Raw genomic sequence first — 20,115 nt, forward strand, 5'->3', positions numbered from 1 at the left:
GAAAGTGTTTTGTCGCCACTTTGGCCTATAGTGTTGAAACTTGTGATATTGGCCTTTACAATTCGCAAATATGCTCTATTTGCAGGCAATCCTGTTTTCAAATTCTCGCAAATAGCGAGGTTTTTTTGACTTGATTTAAAATGACTTATAATCAGCACTTTTGGCAACTGTCCTAGTTGTTGCTTGTTTTTCATCCTTTTCTATCGTTGCATTATCAAATAACCCCATTCCTGATAAGATGTGCTAGGGAACACCCCTAATTTATGAGTTGTGACCAAACAGTCAAACCATCATGACTAAGCAATTTCTAGTCACATCACAGGAAAATCACATTTGTGTTAAAGTTTAAATTAGTCAATGGTGAAGTGCACGAATTCAAATTTTGGGGAGTATGGAGAAGAAGAGACGTGTTTACCAGTCTGATGCATTTAGGTGGAATCAAAAGTGAAGTCTTATCAAATTTTACCTTACCCTGTACATGACTTGATGATAAATAATGCAAAAGACACATTTTTATGATGCCAAACCTGACAGAAAATGCATTTCGCAAATGTTTGCCTGTTTGATTGCTGGTCATGGATTCAGCATTTTAATCAGTCTCTCATTGGCAGATCACTAAAATGTTGCATAAGTCTGGAAAAGCCTTGCTTGGAGTTTCTCCATGCATGTTTTGAATGTGCGCACATATCTCGTGCGAGCGTGCGTACCCAAAGAACAATTCTCACTATGGTTGGTATGCAACTGTTTTACTTTACAAAGCTGTCGCCTAACAACTGTCTCTGCTCCTTTTACTGCCAACCTAAAACAATACTTTACAACACCACAGGATACATGAAGTAGCACATTTAACCACATACAAAAGGACCGGACTTGTCGGTCCTGTTCGTAGTGTCTATGACGTTAATGACGCCTCCGTACTTGAGTTGAGCTTTCTTTTAAGATGTTCCTTCTTCCCTTGTTTAGGAGCGCACCAGGTCGTTTGACAGTTTCAACATGAACACTCTGGAAAGTTCCCTGATCGACATCATGCGGGCTGAGCAGGACAACCTGAAAGGTAAACACAGGGGCTCCCAGTTATGCAAACTGGCCTGACTATAATCCAGTATTGCACTCATTGTTTGTCACAAACGCAATCATCGCCGATTGTAGTAAATTGTTTGTAATCCTCATACTGTACTTTCCTTGTTCCATTTCTGGTTTTATGGTTGTCATTAGAAGTGCAATTGATCAACAATTTCAGCTTCTCGACAGAAAGCAAGACAACATTTTTTTGCCAGTTTTCTGACAACTGAATCAGAATGAATATTTGCCCATTTTCTGCTCTATCCATTTGAAATGAGGTCACATTTTTGAAAAAGGCATGGGAAGTGATATTAAAATGATTGGTTACACCCCTCATTACCTTTTTGCCATCACGAATATCTTTCTGCCGTCGTTTCACAAAAAGTCAAAGAAATAGAAAAAAACATGAATCCGACATTTTTTTTAAAAAATGCGTTATTTTCCATGCCGTCACACACAATCGTGGTTGAAACTGCATGTTTTGTTTACTTCTGAGGCGTATCTTCCCACCCCTTTTGGGGGGGGGGGGGGTTGAACTCCAAACTGTAACACTTCACGTTGTAGAGTCTTGTTGATTCAGTGTTGCTTCCACATACTCTTGTCTTTGAAATGCGCAGCTCATCGAAAATTGGCCGAAATTAAATTCTAACTGACTTATGTTATTGTATGACTGGAGAGAGCAGCCAATGACAATTATTGACTGAATGTTGTTATGCCACACGGCAGAAATAGGTCACTGGATGTGGCCCTGCATCTAGCGCGCCTTGTTTCATGTTGGAAATGACTGTAATTTTCTAGGTCTCTGACACAGCCAGTATTGACTTTGAGCCAGATGCATCATGTAACAAGTTCAGGGTATTGATACTTAGTTCTCAAGGCATTAGTAGTGCAGTTGAAAGGCTTTGTGTGAAGCATGGAGGTTTTATTCATGCTGGATAGGCCACGAAACTATCCTCAAAAATACTGTACAATCAAGTTTTTTTGCGCAAGATCACCAATCCTTGATCGAATGCCCATTATTTCTCAAGCAAATTTGTTGATAGAAATCTCCATCGTGGTCCTCAAAAACCTATGTTATCTGTTCAAAAGTAGCAACGATGATGTTCTCCAAACAATAGCCCAGCGTCTTGCGCAGCCCAAGTTTCACTTGAACAATTCTGAAATGAGCTCCACAAGACATGACACCTTTTATTTATTTGGGCCTCATACCCGTTGTGCTCAGCTAGCTCCAGCTGTGCTCTAATGTTGCGCTGTCAAAGTTAAAGTAAATCTTACCTTAATAATCTGAGACGAGCGCACATTTGTCCGCAGATCGGCCCAAACGCTTTAAAGCTCATAAAGCACTGTACAGAATTTGGACATCTAACCGCCATGATGCCCATGGTCAGTATAATCACAAGAGCTTGTTTAGCTTATGCTAGCCTACATTTGCATTTTACTTGTCATTAAAAGGTAATGCTTTATTTGTGTTAATATGTATTACATGAGTTGTTGAATTTATACGAAGCCAATGAAGAGAGGGGGGTCCTTGGTGGATGATAGTACGACATTTCAAAGTTACGAATGGCGCACAATTAATTAGTTAACCACAGCAGCGTTAGACTATCACATCCCTGGCATAGCTTTTTTTCATACTAATATGACTTTAAAAAAAACTTTTTTCCAAACTTGCAGCTGCCTGGTTATGCAGAACGCTGGCTCTGCCCTTTTGCCAGAGCCATTTTTCTGTGCAAGAGGGGAGTTTGATGTCCTGTACTCCCTCCGTGGTTGTTTGTGTTGTGATGGATATTTATTGGAAATGCAGTCGGACAGAACCAGGTTTGAGAGGAAACGTTGAGAAAAGAGAGAACACCGGAGAAAATAACAGAATAAAAGGATTTATGAGAACTGTAACTTGATATAACATTGTCTCTACAACCGATTCAAGCTTTAGGATGGCGATTAGTCTTAATTATGAAACAGATTATTTCAAACAATTGCTCCCCATGACAATTTTTAAATCGCCCAATCCCAAGGTCAACCGGCTTCAAGGTACCACGCTTCAAACCGTGAAGTACCACTTGGTGTTTTAAATCTGCACGATTAGGAATATAGCAGAAGCTTGTTTACTCTCATTTTTACCGCCTTAGTTATCTTCAGGCATCCTCCCCACATTTCTCTACGACAGTGCCTCTTTTCTTTCTCTGCCTCTTTCACATGATGCACCACGCCAGATCCAGCCTCACGGCCTCGTCCCGCACACTGTTGCTCAGTCTTTTGTGCTTTTTCCGCAGTGACGTCCAATATTTTATGACATGTGTACAGAGTTTAGCACTTACAAAGTCTAATAAAGCGACTGAACGCTTTCTCCAAAGTAGTGACTCCGGTTTGCTGTGTCATGCTCTCTCTACCCTTGCTCCAGAAACCCCGATGAGCAAACAAAATGTAAAAATGTACACGTCATGTTTTCGCACACATTCGGACCATAACTGTGCGCAAAGTTTGAGAAATCAAAGCAGACGGCCGGGGGGGGGACAAAATGTCGACTGTCGACGTGGCTTTGAATGGCTTCCAGCATTGTCTTGACTGACAGAAAGGATCCCTCTGTTCTGCCGTCCCACTACGCATCCACGCAGATGTACAGCAAACATGTTTGTGTGTGCTTGTGCATGCTTGTCTTTCAACGGCACTCGTGGAGGGTTCACGCCACGGGCGCACCCCACCCTGTCGACACGAGTGCAGCATACTTCTCATGAAAGATTAACATCCAATCAGCTGTGCTTTCATGTTGTTGTATAGGACCGCAGTTTTACTACGCAGAGTACGCCATAGCCTGGCGTAGTTCAGCTTGATGAGGTTCAACCGGAAAAAAAATAAAATCTTAGTTTCGGCGGCATCCCCTTAAACCAAGGGCGGTCTGTCCTGATTTGGGAAATCTAGGTCTCGTTTGATGCGCAGCATCCCTTCCATGCTGCCGGGTGCCATAACCACACTGTGGGGGAGGGACCTGCGGACTTGCATGTGACAGAGGCGTTGGAATGCACCAATCACAGGGTACTCGCTTGCCCGTACAACAATGGTTGTACTATTTCAGCTTTTTCATCTCATTATCCCCCCCACCACTGCAGAAAAGCGGGGCTTGTATAACTTTGAAGCTTGTTTGGCATCACAACATGCGCATTTGAGTTGTGTTGTTTATGGGCCTGGCAAACGGGGACAGAGTCTGACAGGACGCCCGCAGAGCGAGAGCTTTAGACAGGGCAATGGAGGTCGACGAGAGAGGGAGAGCGATGGGCTGGTGGCTCACAGATGTAAGCTCTAATGAGATTGATGTGGAGGCAACTGTCAGTGCGCTCGTGGACGCCGAATGAACTCTCCGAAAACAGCCTTATTCAAGTCGACAACTTCAGAACCAATTGGGCTCTTTAACTGGAATGATGTGCTGCGTTCTTTGCTGAAGTGCAGTGGAACCTCCAAATTGGAACACAAACTAGTTGGGGTCGCTTGTCTTTAATGTCTTTTAAGTTTTTTAATACTTTTCCCAATAGGAAATGATGTGAAGCAAATCGATTAGTTCCTAAGCTCAAATTGTTGCCCCAAAATGACAGGCCATGTTGTAAGTACATTTCCTTGCATTAACTGTAAAAGGTTTAAAGGTACCCGCTGTATTATCAAACTAAATAAACAATGAATATTAACAGGAAGGTATTTGCACTCAAGTTATTCGGGTGTTTTGATAGGCTTTGTCGCAGTGAATAAGCAGTGCGAGCCATAAATCAAATTCCTGCATCACAAGAGTTTGCTTTGCAGTCGGCATCATTAATTTGTTTCCTTTATGCCATATTCAGCGCCAATAGGGGCCATGATGTTAAATGTGACCGTTGTGTCTCTCCCTGTGCAGGTCGTCTGGGGTTCCCCCATCCTGGCGGGGACAACCCGCTGCCCCTCAATGGTACGTATGTCGACCTACTCAGGTTTTGGCTTTCATGGGCCTGTCGGCATTTGAAATGAGGGGTTCCGATATTCAAGAGCGATTCCAAACGTCACTCATAGAAGCTCTCACTTTGCAGCAAAGCTTGCCACGCAGTTCTAAAAACACCTCAGATAAACTGAGCCAAAGCACCGAACCCTCAAATTCCTCATCATAAGAAACATTGTGGTTCATTTTTGTCTTACATATTTTTGTAAATTTCGTATGACCCTCAGAGAATTACATCAAAACTGACATGGCCCCTGACAGGATGATATTCGTCACTTAAACTGTGTCGAAAAACCCGAAATGCGACACTTTGCTCATTTTGCGTTGTTGTAAAAAAATCAAGCAAGTCATTATATTTGTCATGCAGCGGTTCAATATTTAGCTACCTCCACGCTGTACTTTAAACATCACGCGCATTTTTGCATTCTGGTCTCGGGGCCGGGATGTAAACCGGCAATACCAGTCGTGTGGTCACGATCCTCTGCTCACGTGGGTGGATCACATGGTCTGGAGCTGTCATGGAGCCCTGAGACAGATGGTGCCAGCAGATAGGCAGGCAGGCCTGCGCACATCCCTCCCCTCACTCTTATTCCCCCCCCAGCTTTTTTTTTTTTTTTGCTTCTGCATCTTTCCAATCTATTTTCCTCTCTTGCACACGCTCATCTTTTTATAGAACTCTGATTCGTTTCAATCTGCTTCCTTCTTTTGCTCTCTCTGTCTGTCTTTCTCTCTCTTTTCTCCCTCCTCCGTCCCTCCCTCCCTCTCTCTTTGACCTTCCCCCAGAGTTAATGTCCATCTGGGTTGGAAAGTTCACTGTGGGAGCTGGGAGATTAGTGCTCGTGTGTATTCTGGCCTCTTCATCCTCTCTCGGTTGCGACTAGTTTTCGATGGCTCGGCGCTGCAATCTCTGCGGCGTGTACTGCGTCTCATACGTTTCAGAGCAGCTTTGGAGGACGCCATTGTGCTTTCAAAATGTGGGTGATAAGCGCCGTTGCGCCATTCAAGCTCTGTAGACGCAAGGGTCACGTATCGAGCATCGACTTGATAACCAACATCTTGCAGCGGAACCCACAACCCATCATTTAGTTTCTCAATCAATGGCATAAGAAAGTATGTCGACACTTTTTTACTGATAGTGTCCACAGTTCAACTAAAATGTTCTCGAAAAGCTTTCATCATCTGTTCCCTGAAAAACCTATTTGCGTGGTTTTGCGCTCTTTCTATAACCTCCGAAGATGCCACAAGGTGGTGGAAAATTCCTGGCTAAAAGGAAACAAGTAATTGTCGTTAATGACATATTGTTGAAGTGAAACGGCTCAGGAGTCCAACAACCGTACTGTATGCCGTTATCAGCCTTGGACCATTACTGTTGTTAAGATGACAGTTGGTGCCCATTTTTCTCACGTCCTCACCCAGTCTCTGTTCCTTGTCTCTTGTCAAGTGTGTGAAAATGCACTTAGTATTGGCTATTTATTTTTTAAGGTTAAATGTGATAACGAAATTGTTTTGGGATCATAGCCTCACAAGTCACATAATGGCTCAAAATGTCATCATACACCAAATCTAGTGGCGCTGCAATCTCTGCGGCGTGTACTGCGTCTCATACGTTTCAGAGCAGCTTTGGAGGACGCCATTGTGCTTTCAAAATGTGGGTGATAAGCGCCGTTGCGCCATTCAAGCTCTGTAGACGCAAGGGTCACGTATCGAGCATCGACTTGATAACCAACATCTTGCAGCGGAACCCACAACCCATCATTTAGTTTCTCAATCAATGGCATAAGAAAGTATGTCGACACTTTTTTACTGATAGTGTCCACAGTTCAACTAAAATGTTCTCGAAAAGCTTTCATCATCTGTTCCCTGAAAAACCTATTTGCGTGGTTTTGCGCTCTTTCTATAACCTCCGAAGATGCCACAAGGTGGTGGAAAATTCCTGGCTAAAAGGAAACAAGTAATTGTCGTTAATGACATATTGTTGAAGTGAAACGGCTCAGGAGTCCAACAACCGTACTGTATGCCGTTATCAGCCTTGGACCATTACTGTTGTTAAGATGACAGTTGGTGCCCATTTTTCTCACGTCCTCACCCAGTCTCTGTTCCTTGTCTCTTGTCAAGTGTGTGAAAATGCACTTAGTATTGGCTATTTATTTTTTAAGGTTAAATGTGATAACGAAATTGTTTTGGGATCATAGCCTCACAAGTCACATAATGGCTCAAAATGTCATCATACACCAAATCTAGTGCGACTTTAAGCAAAGTGAGTGGGAAACATTTTTCGTATTTTTAGTTTTTTTTGTTTTTTGGCAGACATCTAAATGTAACTGGAAAAATGCTTCTCAGTTGACAGTATTGTGCTTTCTGTTTGTCAGGCGTCTTCAAAGGGGGAAGTTTATTTGAGTTAACCTCACTTTTACACTTGCCATTCAAGGATGTGAGAATGTTACTTATAACATGCCGTAGTAAATATTTTATATACCTGACATATGTTAGCGTAGTTATGTGGAAACGACAATCAAACCGAGTAACCAGTTAGCCAACTAGCATATTGGAGTTGACGTGTTCCGCTTTGGAGGTTCCACTGTGCGATCATAGATTCATTGTCATAATTCTCAATGAATGATGAACAGAATGTTTGTCATAATTGGTACATTTTTAATTAGTCTTTTTTTTTTTCCCATCACCTGGAAGTGGGATCCATCTCGTGTTTGTATCGGACACGAATGGTATCGGTTCACTTTGCTGCCTTTTTGTGCAGTCAGCGTGGTTTCACTTCTCCCTTAGTGATGGTGTGAGTATGAATGAGTGTCTGTCTGTGTCCCGAACTTAGCTGGGATAAACTCCAGCAACCCATTACCCTGAACATAAGTGGTGTAGAAATGGATGCTTGTCATATCACAGCATAAAACTGGTGGAAAGTGCATGGAATGAAGGTTGAGATTTTTACGTACATAATCACGCCCAGTGGCAATTTAGCATCGTTTTTGGAATGTGACAGTAAATGAAAAACGCACACAAGCGCAGGGAGAACAAGTAAAACCCACCGAGACTCGAATCTCGGACCTCTCGACTGTAAAGCAAGACACGCTGACCATTCATGTTCATATTTCACAAATAACAAGTAGAATGTAATTCTGTTCTCAGCTGGTTTATGCAGTTGAGTGAGAAGAGACAACACTTATTTAATCAAAGTCGTCAGTGTATCCATATCCGGTGGTGGCGAAATGATTTCAAATGTCCTTTTATTTGTGTGCGTCGAGCTGCACACACAAACAACGATCATGCTGCTTTAGTTCCGTAGCTAACGCATAAATGAAAATGGTGGGTAACATCCTTTCTGCTATCACACAACCACCCGGCATGCTTACTGATACAATGTATGTCCGTCCTCTATAATCACCCTCTTCTTTGATTTCACATGCAGCCAGGAGTTATAGCAGGAGACGAGGTAACAACATAATCACGGACCTATCCGCATAAAGTCCACGCTGTCCATCTCACTGTTGCTTTGTGACGTGATGCCATTTTGTTCTGCTTCTATTGGCTTTTGGCTCCGCGCTCATATCAATTTCCAGTGATCCGTCATCTGCATGATTCTCCCAAGTGTTAAATGTGTGTCGTTTACAAGCTTATGTTTGCAATCTTGCGTTGGACTGCTTAACACATTTATACGCACGCATGTTATGCAAGAATATTGCCACTTGTTAGCATTTAGCTGAAATTTAATGAGGCACAGAAACAAGACTGGAGTCCAGGCACATGGTTGGACACACGCACACCACAATGCAGTGCAGTGCATCCTGTAAGCTGTAGCTGAGCTAACTCCCTGGCATAAATCTTTATAAAGCAGCTCAGGGCAGGTTGTATTGGAGCAGGCATAGGCAAGGGAGGGCTTAACCCCTCCAACACACCACACGCGCACTCACGCAATCCTCTGTCAAGCTATGTCGAGTGTAAGGCAACTTGTGTGCATGCTTGGTCAGTTGTACCCAACTATGCAGAAAAAAACGGGTTTTCTTTTTCTTCACGACGTTGCAGCAATCCCTCCACCCGTATTGCAGATTTTTCCAGTTATAAATATGTTGTGATTATATATGGTTTCTATGTATTTCAAAACATTTCACTGATTACAGGGTAAGAGGATTAGGTTGTAAAAAAAATATATATATATATATTTTTTACTTGGTATTTGTATTGGTGGGCTCAACGGTTAACTTTTATCATGACACGATGGCGATTATAGTTAAAAGTTGAATCATCGCCAATTGCATTTTTGGGTTTTAATAACACGGACACCTTGCTGAAATCAATAGGCGTTGTAATTGTGCAGCGGTGCTTCAAGCATGTGGAAATATTTGACTAAAGATGAAATCTGTAGGATGGTCATTTGCAAAACATGCACATTTATCCTCAAGTACTGTATAAGAAGTGCATGCCGATCTGGAACAGTGAAATGATAACAATATTGTCAACCATAGACTTAGATCATAGTCGGTAGGGAGCGAATACTGAGACAGTGAAATGCGGGCTAATTGAACATTTAATGTTGACAAAAAAAAAAATCTCAACAAGCTTTTCTGTCACTCATTAACCTTCATCTTATAGACATGCACACATTTGCAAATTCTCTTGCAACAAGTATGCAAATGGCATTGGATGCACACTATTGGGGGCGGGGCCTGTGGAACTCAAGACACCCCTGTAAAGTGAGTGAGTCAGCTTGCATTTGGTGGCGCACAGTGCAAGACAAAAAAAATATCAATGACATCTATCAAGTAATTGAAATCGACGGCACCTAAAAATCTGATCATTTCTATACATTTTTTTGGTGTTTTCAAATATACTTACAATGTCTTTTAGTGGTGCCCCGATTGATCGGACGACGATTGTGATCGACCAGTGTGTTTAAAAAAATGAATTTAAATGTTTACGTGTGTGGGTGGGGCATTTTAAGGCTGAGACTGTTTTTTATTTTTGTGGTTGCTCTATTTTGTGGATTGTCATTCTTGGGTCTGGAACGCGACTGCTGTCATGAACGTGTAGACTCTTATTTCGAAGTCGCTGGCAGATGGTGGTGTTGATATTAAAGACACAGTTGCGAAGGATGCCAGATTAAAAAGCATTGTTGCCGACCTCTTTCCTCAGGAAATCAACCTTTCTCTCTCCCCTCCTCTTTTGTTCCAGGCCATTCCTCCCTCTTTCCCATGGAGGATGGCTTCCCTGATGACGAGCGTGGCGATCAGGGTCTGGCAGGCCTGGGCTCTCCACACTGCTTTCCTCACCAGAATGGCGAACGCGTAGAGCGCTACTCACGGAAGGTCTTTGTGGGAGGATTGCCCCCAGATATAGATGAAGGTATACTCGCAGCTTCCGCATTGTATTTCTGGGCCATCCGAGATGTTCTGTGAAGTGCCAACGTGGTGATTTCACAAGAGGCAGTGGAAAAAAAGTTTCTGTTATGGGCGGGGAACTATGTGGACGTGTGTGAAATTGCTTTCTTTGTTGGGATTTTTTTTTTTTTAAGTTACTACAACTAAATACTAATACTACATACAAATATGAGTAAGAATTAAAAAAGTTAATATAAAATAATAGTGTAACTAAAATTGTAAAATTGTGACTTTAGGCATGAATATCTCAACTACTTTGGCTCGATTACATTTTTTTAAAAAATGACACTATTCTCTTATTTTATTGAGACAGTGAAATGTGGGTTAAATTTATTTATTGATTTTATCCTTGTAACAACACTGCTTTTTAAGTCAAATTAAAAATTTTGACAAACTATTTGTTGTTAATAATAATAATAAGAATGCTTTGTACGTAAAACACAAATGTGTTCGTCCAGGTTGCAAAATAACCTTAAAAAAAAAAAATATATATATATATATATATATATATATATATATATATATTCACACTTTTTTTCTTGTCAAATGATTACGTTCTAAAAATGTAGCTTTTTTTCTCTTTCAATAATTTTGGGGTCAAAATTATGATTATAACCATAGTTTCATGTTGACCTATTTTTTTTCTTGTACGATGCATTTGATTTTGTGAAATATTCTCATATGGCTTTCTTTCCTGTAAAATACCAGTTTAGCTTAGATTATTGTGACTTTTTTCTTTTAACAACTAAAATAACTGTCTTATTTTTGTATCTTATAGTGTTGTTGGTATTTGTTCTTTTCAATCTGATGCTGTTTTTTTTTTAATATATATATTTTTTAATAAAGCACATGAATAAGCAATCTCATTTTGAAAAACAAAACATAAAGTCCATTTTCTCTTGTCATATTTTCTTCTAGATGAGATAACTGCCAGTTTCCGGCGTTTTGGACACCTGTTTGTCGACTGGCCTCATAAAGCCGAGAGCAAGTCTTACTTCCCTCCTAAAGGTATGATGAACTAACAGCGGTGGTCGGGCACACCACCGGGACCGGTGTGACTTAATGCGGTTCTTACTTGGCACAGGTTACGCCTTCCTGCTCTTCCAGGACGAGAGCTCTGTGCAGGCTTTGATTGACGCCTGCATCGAGGAGGACGGAAAGTTGTACCTGTGCGTCTCCAGTCCCACCATCAAAGACAAGCCGGTCAGTGGGCATTGCCTGCAAACATCCGCCGGCTTTGCTCATGGTGTTTCAAACTTTGTCAAAGTTGATGAGACTTTGTTGACTTTGCGCGTGTCAGGTCCAGATCCGCCCGTGGAACTTGAACGACAGTGATTTTGTAATGGACGGATCTCAGCCTTTGGACCCAAGGAAAACAATTTTTGTTGGCGGTGTCCCTCGCCCGCTTCGTGCAGGTAGGCTTTTGGTCAGGCAGTTTTCTGTCAGGTAACACAAACAGTGGCACAATTACTTGTTTGTCTAATAAAGTGTGAACACGAATCAGAACATTGTTACACCAACTGGCCGATACGCAACTCTTCTCAGTTTGTTTGCTGTGGTTTGGGAGCAGTTTCCCTAAAAATCACTTGTGTAAATCACAGAAGGGTTAGAAGTTAAAGGAGACTCATGAATTGGTTTTGATTAGGGAAAGCAAGCTCGTGACAAGAGAGCATACATCACTTGAAAACAAACCTGCATCTTTAACCCACTAATTACAAACCTTAAAAATGTCACAGACACAAACAAAAGTACCATTTGTGTGTTTTGTACTTGGTTTGGGGCTAGAACGGATTCAAGTTCAGATTCCAAGGATTTTTCAGTCTGTTAAAATTCATAATCACATTGAAGATGTTTTGTAACACATACACAAATACACAAATTGTCAACCACAGGTCGATAAAAAAACAGATTTGAATTACTCCTTGTCAGTGTTTCAGAACTCTACTCTAGACACCACTGCTTTTACCGGAATTGGCGTTTTAGTGGCTGACCGGCACGCTGCACCATAGAGATGTGCAGTTTGAGCCGATCAGGACATCGGAGCCGGTCAGTGGAAGAGAAAGTGAAAGTGATGATTGTGACAACGCCTCTGAAGAGCTTGTATTAGAATCGGCACCGTATCGCGCACAGCGGATTGGAAATACAGCCCGGTATGTTTTTACACCCCTGTATCTTGATAGATATATTTTTGTTCTGGCAACCAACTCAACTTTAAAGACATGAACAGTCGGCCGTGCTATGCGTGTGGGATTCACATTAATGGGTCGGCCGTACATGAAATATTCCAGTGTGGGGACAGTCTTGAATGACATTTTCCATGCATGTAAATTGTAGATGTTTATCATATGCACAGTAAAAAGAAGGGTGCTTCTAATGCGGCAGACAAAAAGGCTTTGCTGTGTCGGGTGGCTTGCCATGTAGGCCTAAGTACATATTACACTACTTTTTATTTATTTATTTATTTTATCCCCCTCCCAACTGCTCAATTCATAATCACCATCGTGACGTGTCGTAGGTGCATGCAAATAACTCCTCACCTCTTGCCTTCTCGAATGCACCACAAAGACCAGGGTTCTTGCCCTGCCCTCTCCCCGCTGCTAGGCATTGAAGTTGCGTTTGCAGAGGGAAAAATCGTTGCTATTTTCATCCTGGGTCGAACCGCACTCCCTGCCGATTGCCGTTCCGATCCACCGGTCACGTGTTTCTTTATCCTTCGGAAAGCCGAAGACATTTTTGCCACTCCCTTCAGCATTCGTGCAACCAACTGCCACATGATGAATGGACCATTGTTGAAGTGCTGAAGCCCGTGGAGAGCGACTGAACACGGAAGAGCCCACGACTGCATGCCACCGCAGCCACCAAATTGTTTTGTCTTCTGTGACGTGAGATTGCAACCGCACATTTTGAATTGTATTTAGTGATTATTATGCATTGTAAAGGGGTTCTAGAGGTGTCAAGAAAAACGTTCCAATCTTTGGTCTCTGTCTTTTTAAGGTCATTTCCATCCATTTCAATGCAAAGGTTAGGAATCACGGCCATGGTCAAGGAACCAGTTAAACTCGTATCTCAAGGAACCACCTTATTGCGTGAAAGTACTCCCTGGGAAATGTAATCCTATTTATAACATGGCCACTTTTGCTGATGGTGAGGTGTAAATTTGATCCAGTTGGCATGAAAAAGGTCCACAACGTAAGATGTCAGATACCCTTTTGAATTGCCAATGTGGAAGCTCAGGAATCAAAGTAGCAGAAGATACCCGTGATTTCAATTTTGAGCACTGCTTCCTATGGTGTTGCAATGCAAACATAAGGCGTGGATGATGTGCAGATGCATCTGCAATCTGTCCTGCTTTCCCGTTTTAGCTCCCAACCAGTTTTCGTCGCGCTGTTCATGTTTAACTCGGCTTTGATCAGTACGATCTTGGCGCTTTATCCCTGCTCATGTGTTCCGACATTTGCTTAATTGCTTCGCTGCCAGTCTTTGAAATGTCAGCTGTAAGCAAATGCTCGTTGGTGTTCTGACACGTGATAGGCTTGTGTTGGGGCGCAGCGCTCACACCCGGTGTGCCGGAGTTGCTGAAATCATCAGCTTTCACCTTCACACCTCCCCTGCGCTCTCTGTGGCACCCTTTGGAATATGAACTTGCGGGATTTAATATTTTAATCCTGATTAGGTGTGCAAGTATGTGTGTGTTTGTTTGTGTGTTTTAGATTGCAGTGCTGTATTTGTGTTAATGCCAGCGATCAAACGGCTATGGACTGTTGGCATTTCTATTGTAGAGTGTAAAGTCTTTTTCGTTTTTCCAAAATTCACATTTTAGTTTCCTTTAAATTATATGATTAATCCCAAAATCGGATGAACGAAGGTCTCAAAATGTCGTTTCTTTTTGTTGAGCATTTTACTGCACCTTGTAAGTGGCAATGAACGTATACATGTTTCAAACTGAATAGAATGTTGGTTTATTCTAGGATATCAAGCATATGATTTAGATTATCAGTCCAGGGAAAGGAGAGGTTTCACATTTGATGGACATGGCCTTAAGAAGGTCTCAAGTTCTGAATTTTGGCTTCCTGAAAGGTCCGGTGTGAAGTCACCTTACCCAACCAGCTTTGGGGGAATATTTAGAGCAGTGGTTCTTAACCTGGGTTCGATGGAACCCATAGGGGTTCAGTGAATTGGTCTCAGAGGTTCGACAGCCTCTGCCATGGAGGGTAAGGCACACCCGACTCAACATGTCAATTAGTTATGACACTGACTGGTTCATTTTGTGCACAATTAAAAAAACGTATACTTATGTCTTGAAATTTTATTTACTTTTTTTTTCTGTTTTTAATACATGCATTTTTTATCTCGAATTTGTAAAAAAAAATATATTTTTATTTTTCACTAATGAAGGGTTCGGTGATTGTGCAGATGAACTGGTTGGAGGTGAAGAACCACTGATCTTTAATGTGTGTTTTTCGCCCCAAAACCATGACCATGTATATATAGTAAGACGTTTTTGGCCGGAAAAAAAAACGACCATGTATATAGTAAGGCGTTTTTGGCCGAAAAAAAACGACCATGTTATAGTAAGGCGTTTTTGGCCGAAAAAAACGACTATGTAAAGTAAGGCATTCGTGGCCGAAAAAAAGACCATGTATAGATAGTAAGGCGTATTTAGCTGAAAAAAAAACCGACCATATATAGTAAGGCATTTTTAGCCGAAAAAAACAACCATGTATAGAAAGCCATTTTTAGCTGCAAAAAAAGACCATGTATAGTAAGGCATTTTTAGCGGAAAAAAACGACCATGTATAGTCAGGCGCTTATAGCTGAAAAAAACGACCATGTATCGTAAGGCGTTTTTAGCCTGCAAAAAACGACCATGAAAAGTAAGGCGTTTTTAGCCGAAAAAAACAACCATGTATAGGAAAGGCATTTTTAGCTGAAAAAAACGACCATGTAAAGTAAGGCATTCTTGGCCGAAAAAAAGACCATGTATAGATAGGAAGGCGTTTTTAGCCCCAAAAAACGACCATGTATAGAAAGGTGTTTTTAACCACAAAAAACGACCATGTATAGTAAGGCGTTTTTAGCCGAAAATAACGACCATGTAAATTAAGGCATTCTTGGCCGAAAAAAAGACCATGTAAGGCGTATTTAGCCGAAAAAAACAACCATGTATAGTAAGGCATTTTTAGCCGAGAAAAACGACAATGTATAGTAAGGCATTTTTAACAGAAATTTTTAGCCAAAAAAAAATGACCATGTATATAATAAGGCGTTTTTAGCCGAAAAAAATGACCGTGTATTGCAAGGCGTTTTTTATATCGAAAAAAACGAGCTTTTTTTGAACGACCATGTAAATGAAGACCTTTTTGGGTTCTCTCAATTCAGATATGTATAGGACTTTTGGGTTGTTACTAATGAGCTTGGTATAGCAGCGCAGCCGTGGTCCACTGGTTAGGGCGTTACCTTAACAGTGGGAAGGTGACGGTTCGAATCCAGGTCTCGTCCATCATCTGCAGAGATTGCACATCAAGCTTTTTTTTTGAACGACCAGGTATGTAAAGGCATTTTTGGGTTGATACTGATGACCTTGGTACAGCAACCCCACCGTGGTCCACTGGTTAGGGCGTCAACTTAACAGTGGGAAGGTGCTGGTTCGAACCCAGGTCTTGGCAATCATTTGCAGAGTTTGCATATTAAGCTTTATTTTGAACGACCATGTATATGAAGAATTTTTTGGGTTGTTACATAGAACTGCAATAAAGCACCCTCACTCTGGCCGACTGGTTACTGTGTCAGCTTACCAACGCAGAGGTGCAGTGTTCAAATCCAGGTCTTGGCCATCATCTGCAGAGTTTGCATATCAAGCTTTTTTTGAGACCAGATAGGTATTGGACTTTTGGGTTGTTACGTATGAGCTTGGTATAGCAGTGCCACCGTGGTCCACTGGTTAGGGCGTCAGATTAACAGTGGGAAGATGCCGGTTCGAATCCAGGTCTTGGCCATCATCTGCAGAGTTTGCATATTAAGCTTTTTTGAATGACCAGTTATGTAAAGGCCTTTATAGGATGTTACTTATGAGCTTGGAAAAGCAGTGCCACCGTGGTCCACTGGTGAGGGCGTCAGCTTCACAGTGGGAAGATGCAGGATTCGAATCCACGTCTGGGCCTTCATCTGCAGACTTTGCATATGCAGTTAGGCTTTTTCTCATGACCATGTATAGGAGGGCGTTTTTCACCCCAAAAAATGTACGTCGTTTTTTGCAGCAAAAAACCCGACCATGAAAAGTAACGCTGAAAAAAAACGACCATGTATAGTAAGGCGTTTCTAGCCGAAAAAAACGACCATGTACAGTAAGGCGTTTTTAGTTGAAATTTTTAGCTGAAAAAAATGCCCATGTATAGTAAGGCGTTTTTAGTCGAAAAAAACGACCATGTATAGAAAGGCGTTTTTAGCCGAAAAAAATGACCATGTATAGGAAGGCGTTTTTAGCTGAAATTTTTAGCTGAAACAAATGACCATGTATAGTAAGGCGTTTCTAGCCGAAAAAAACGACCATGTACAGTAAGGCGTTTTTAGTTGAAATTTTTAGCTGAAAAAAATGCCCATGTATAGTAAGGCGTTTTTAGTCGAAAAAAACGACCATGTATAGAAAGGCGTTTTTAGCCGAAAAAAATGACCATGTATAGGAAGGCGTTTTTAGCTGAAATTTTTAGCTGAAACAAATGACCATGTATAGTAAGGCGTTTCTAGCCGAAAAAAACGACCATGTACAGTAAGGCGTTTTTAGTTGAAATTTTTAGCTGAAAAAAATGCCCATGTATAGTAAGGCGTTTTTAGTCGAAAAAAACGACCATGTATAGAAAGGCGTTTTTAGCCGAAAAAAATGACCATGTATAGGAAGGCGTTTTTAGCTGAAATTTTTAGCTGAAACAAATGACCATGTATAGTAAGGCGTTTCTAGCCGAAAAAAACGACCATGTACAGTAAGGCGTTTTTAGTTGAAATTTTTAGCTGAAAAAAATGCCCATGTATAGTAAGGCGTTTTTAGTCGAAAAAAACGACCATGTATAGAAAGGCGTTTTTAGCCGAAAAAAATGACCATGTATAGGAAGGCGTTTTTAGCTGAAATTTTTAGCTGAAACAAATGACCATGTATAGTAAGGCGTTTCTAGCCGAAAAAAACGACCATGTACAGTAAGGCGTTTTTAGTTGAAATTTTTAGCTGAAAAAAATGCCCATGTATAGTAAGGCGTTTTTAGTCGAAAAAAACGACCATGTATAGAAAGGCGTTTTTAGCCGAAAAAAATGACCATGTATAGGAAGGCGTTTTTAGCTGAAATTTTTAGCTGAAACAAATGACCATGTATAGTAAGGCGTTTCTAGCCGAAAAAAACGACCATGTACAGTAAGGCGTTTTTAGTTGAAATTTTTAGCTGAAAAAAATGCCCATGTATAGTAAGGCGTTTTTAGTCGAAAAAAACGACCATGTATAGAAAGGCGTTTTTAGCCGAAAAAAATGACCATGTATAGGAAGGCGTTTTTAGCTGAAATTTTTAGCTGAAACAAATGACCATGTATAGTAAGGCGTTTCTAGCCGAAAAAAACGACCATGTACAGTAAGGCGTTTTTAGTTGAAATTTTTAGCTGAAAAAAATGCCCATGTATAGTAAGGCGTTTTTAGTCGAAAAAAACGACCATGTATAGAAAGGCGTTTTTAGCCGAAAAAAATGACCATGTATAGGAAGGCGTTTTTAGCTGAAATTTTTAGCTGAAACAAATGACCATGTATAGTAAGGCGTTTCTAGCCGAAAAAAACGACCATGTACAGTAAGGCGTTTTTAGTTGAAATTTTTAGCTGAAAAAAATGCCCATGTATAGTAAGGCGTTTTTAGTCGAAAAAAACGACCATGTATAGAAAGGCGTTTTTAGCCGAAAAAAATGACCATGTATAGGAAGGCGTTTTTAGCTGAAATTTTTAGCTGAAACAAATGACCATGTATAGTAAGGCGTTTCTAGCCGAAAAAAACGACCATGTACAGTAAGGCGTTTTTAGTTGAAATTTTTAGCTGAAAAAAATGCCCATGTATAGTAAGGCGTTTTTAGTCGAAAAAAACGACCATGTATAGAAAGGCGTTTTTAGCCGAAAAAAATGACCATGTATAGGAAGGCGTTTTTAGCTGAAATTTTTAGCTGAAACAAATGACCATGTATAGTAAGGCGTTTCTAGCCGAAAAAAACGACCATGTACAGTAAGGCGTTTTTAGTTGAAATTTTTAGCTGAAAAAAATGCCCATGTATAGTAAGGCGTTTTTAGTCGAAAAAAACGACCATGTATAGAAAGGCGTTTTTAGCCGAAAAAAATGACCATGTATAGGAAGGCGTTTTTAGCTGAAATTTTTAGCTGAAACAAATGACCATGTATAGTAAGGCGTTTCTAGCCGAAAAAAACGACCATGTACAGTAAGGCGTTTTTAGTTGAAATTTTTAGCTGAAAAAAATGCCCATGTATAGTAAGGCGTTTTTAGTCGAAAAAAACGACCATGTATAGAAAGGCGTTTTTAGCCGAAAAAAATGACCATGTATAGGAAGGCGTTTTTAGCTGAAATTTTTAGCTGAAACAAATGACCATGTATAGTAAGGCGTTTCTAGCCGAAAAAAACGACCATGTACAGTAAGGCGTTTTTAGTTGAAATTTTTAGCTGAAAAAAATGCCCATGTATAGTAAGGCGTTTTTAGTCGAAAAAAACGACCATGTATAGAAAGGCGTTTTTAGCCGAAAAAAATGACCATGTATAGGAAGGCGTTTTTAGCTGAAATTTTTAGCTGAAACAAATGACCATGTATAGTAAGGCGTTTCTAGCCGAAAAAAACGACCATGTACAGTAAGGCGTTTTTAGTTGAAATTTTTAGCTGAAAAAAATGCCCATGTATAGTAAGGCGTTTTTAGTCGAAAAAAACGACCATGTATAGAAAGGCGTTTTTAGCCGAAAAAAATGACCATGTATAGGAAGGCGTTTTTAGCTGAAATTTTTAGCTGAAACAAATGACCATGTATAGTAAGGCGTTTCTAGCCGAAAAAAACGACCATGTACAGTAAGGCGTTTTTAGTTGAAATTTTTAGCTGAAAAAAATGCCCATGTATAGTAAGGCGTTTTTAGTCGAAAAAAACGACCATGTATAGAAAGGCGTTTTTAGCCGAAAAAAATGACCATGTATAGGAAGGCGTTTTTAGCTGAAATTTTTAGCTGAAACAAATGACCATGTATAGTAAGGCGTTTCTAGCCGAAAAAAACGACCATGTACAGTAAGGCGTTTTTAGTTGAAATTTTTAGCTGAAAAAAATGCCCATGTATAGTAAGGCGTTTTTAGTCGAAAAAAACGACCATGTATAGAAAGGCGTTTTTAGCCGAAAAAAATGACCATGTATAGGAAGGCGTTTTTAGCTGAAATTTTTAGCTGAAACAAATGACCATGTATAGTAAGGCGTTTCTAGCCGAAAAAAACGACCATGTACAGTAAGGCGTTTTTAGTTGAAATTTTTAGCTGAAAAAAATGCCCATGTATAGTAAGGCGTTTTTAGTCGAAAAAAACGACCATGTATAGAAAGGCGTTTTTAGCCGAAAAAAACGACCATGTATAGTAAGGCGTATTTAGCTGAAATTTTTAGCTGAAAACAATGACCACGTATAGTAAGGCGTTTTGAGCCAAAAAAAA

General features: G+C 40.6%; 1 protein-coding gene across 3 annotated transcripts in view; it reads left to right on the plus strand.

The window, feature by feature from the left end:
* Positions 1-20,115, plus strand: part of cpeb4b (cytoplasmic polyadenylation element binding protein 4b) — a 35,880-nt gene that overhangs the window by 13,053 nt on the left and 2,712 nt on the right. Inside the window, exons 3-9 of one of the 3 annotated variants that reach the window (XM_019864168.1) lie at positions 964-1,054; positions 4,943-4,993; positions 8,442-8,465; positions 10,202-10,372; positions 11,326-11,415; positions 11,492-11,610; positions 11,708-11,822. In XM_019864168.1, the coding sequence (XP_019719727.1) occupies positions 964-1,054; positions 4,943-4,993; positions 8,442-8,465; positions 10,202-10,372; positions 11,326-11,415; positions 11,492-11,610; positions 11,708-11,822 (661 nt within the window). The remainder of the gene's footprint in view (positions 1-963; positions 1,055-4,942; positions 4,994-8,441; positions 8,466-10,201; positions 10,373-11,325; positions 11,416-11,491; positions 11,611-11,707; positions 11,823-20,115) is intronic. The other 2 variants (XM_019864169.1, XM_019864170.1) reach the window with 2 other exon arrangements.

Source organism: Hippocampus comes, unplaced genomic scaffold, assembly GCF_001891065.2.
Source record: "Hippocampus comes isolate QL1 unplaced genomic scaffold, H_comes_QL1_v1.1 scaffold57, whole genome shotgun sequence".
Lineage (NCBI taxonomy): Eukaryota > Metazoa > Chordata > Actinopteri > Syngnathiformes > Syngnathidae > Hippocampus > Hippocampus comes.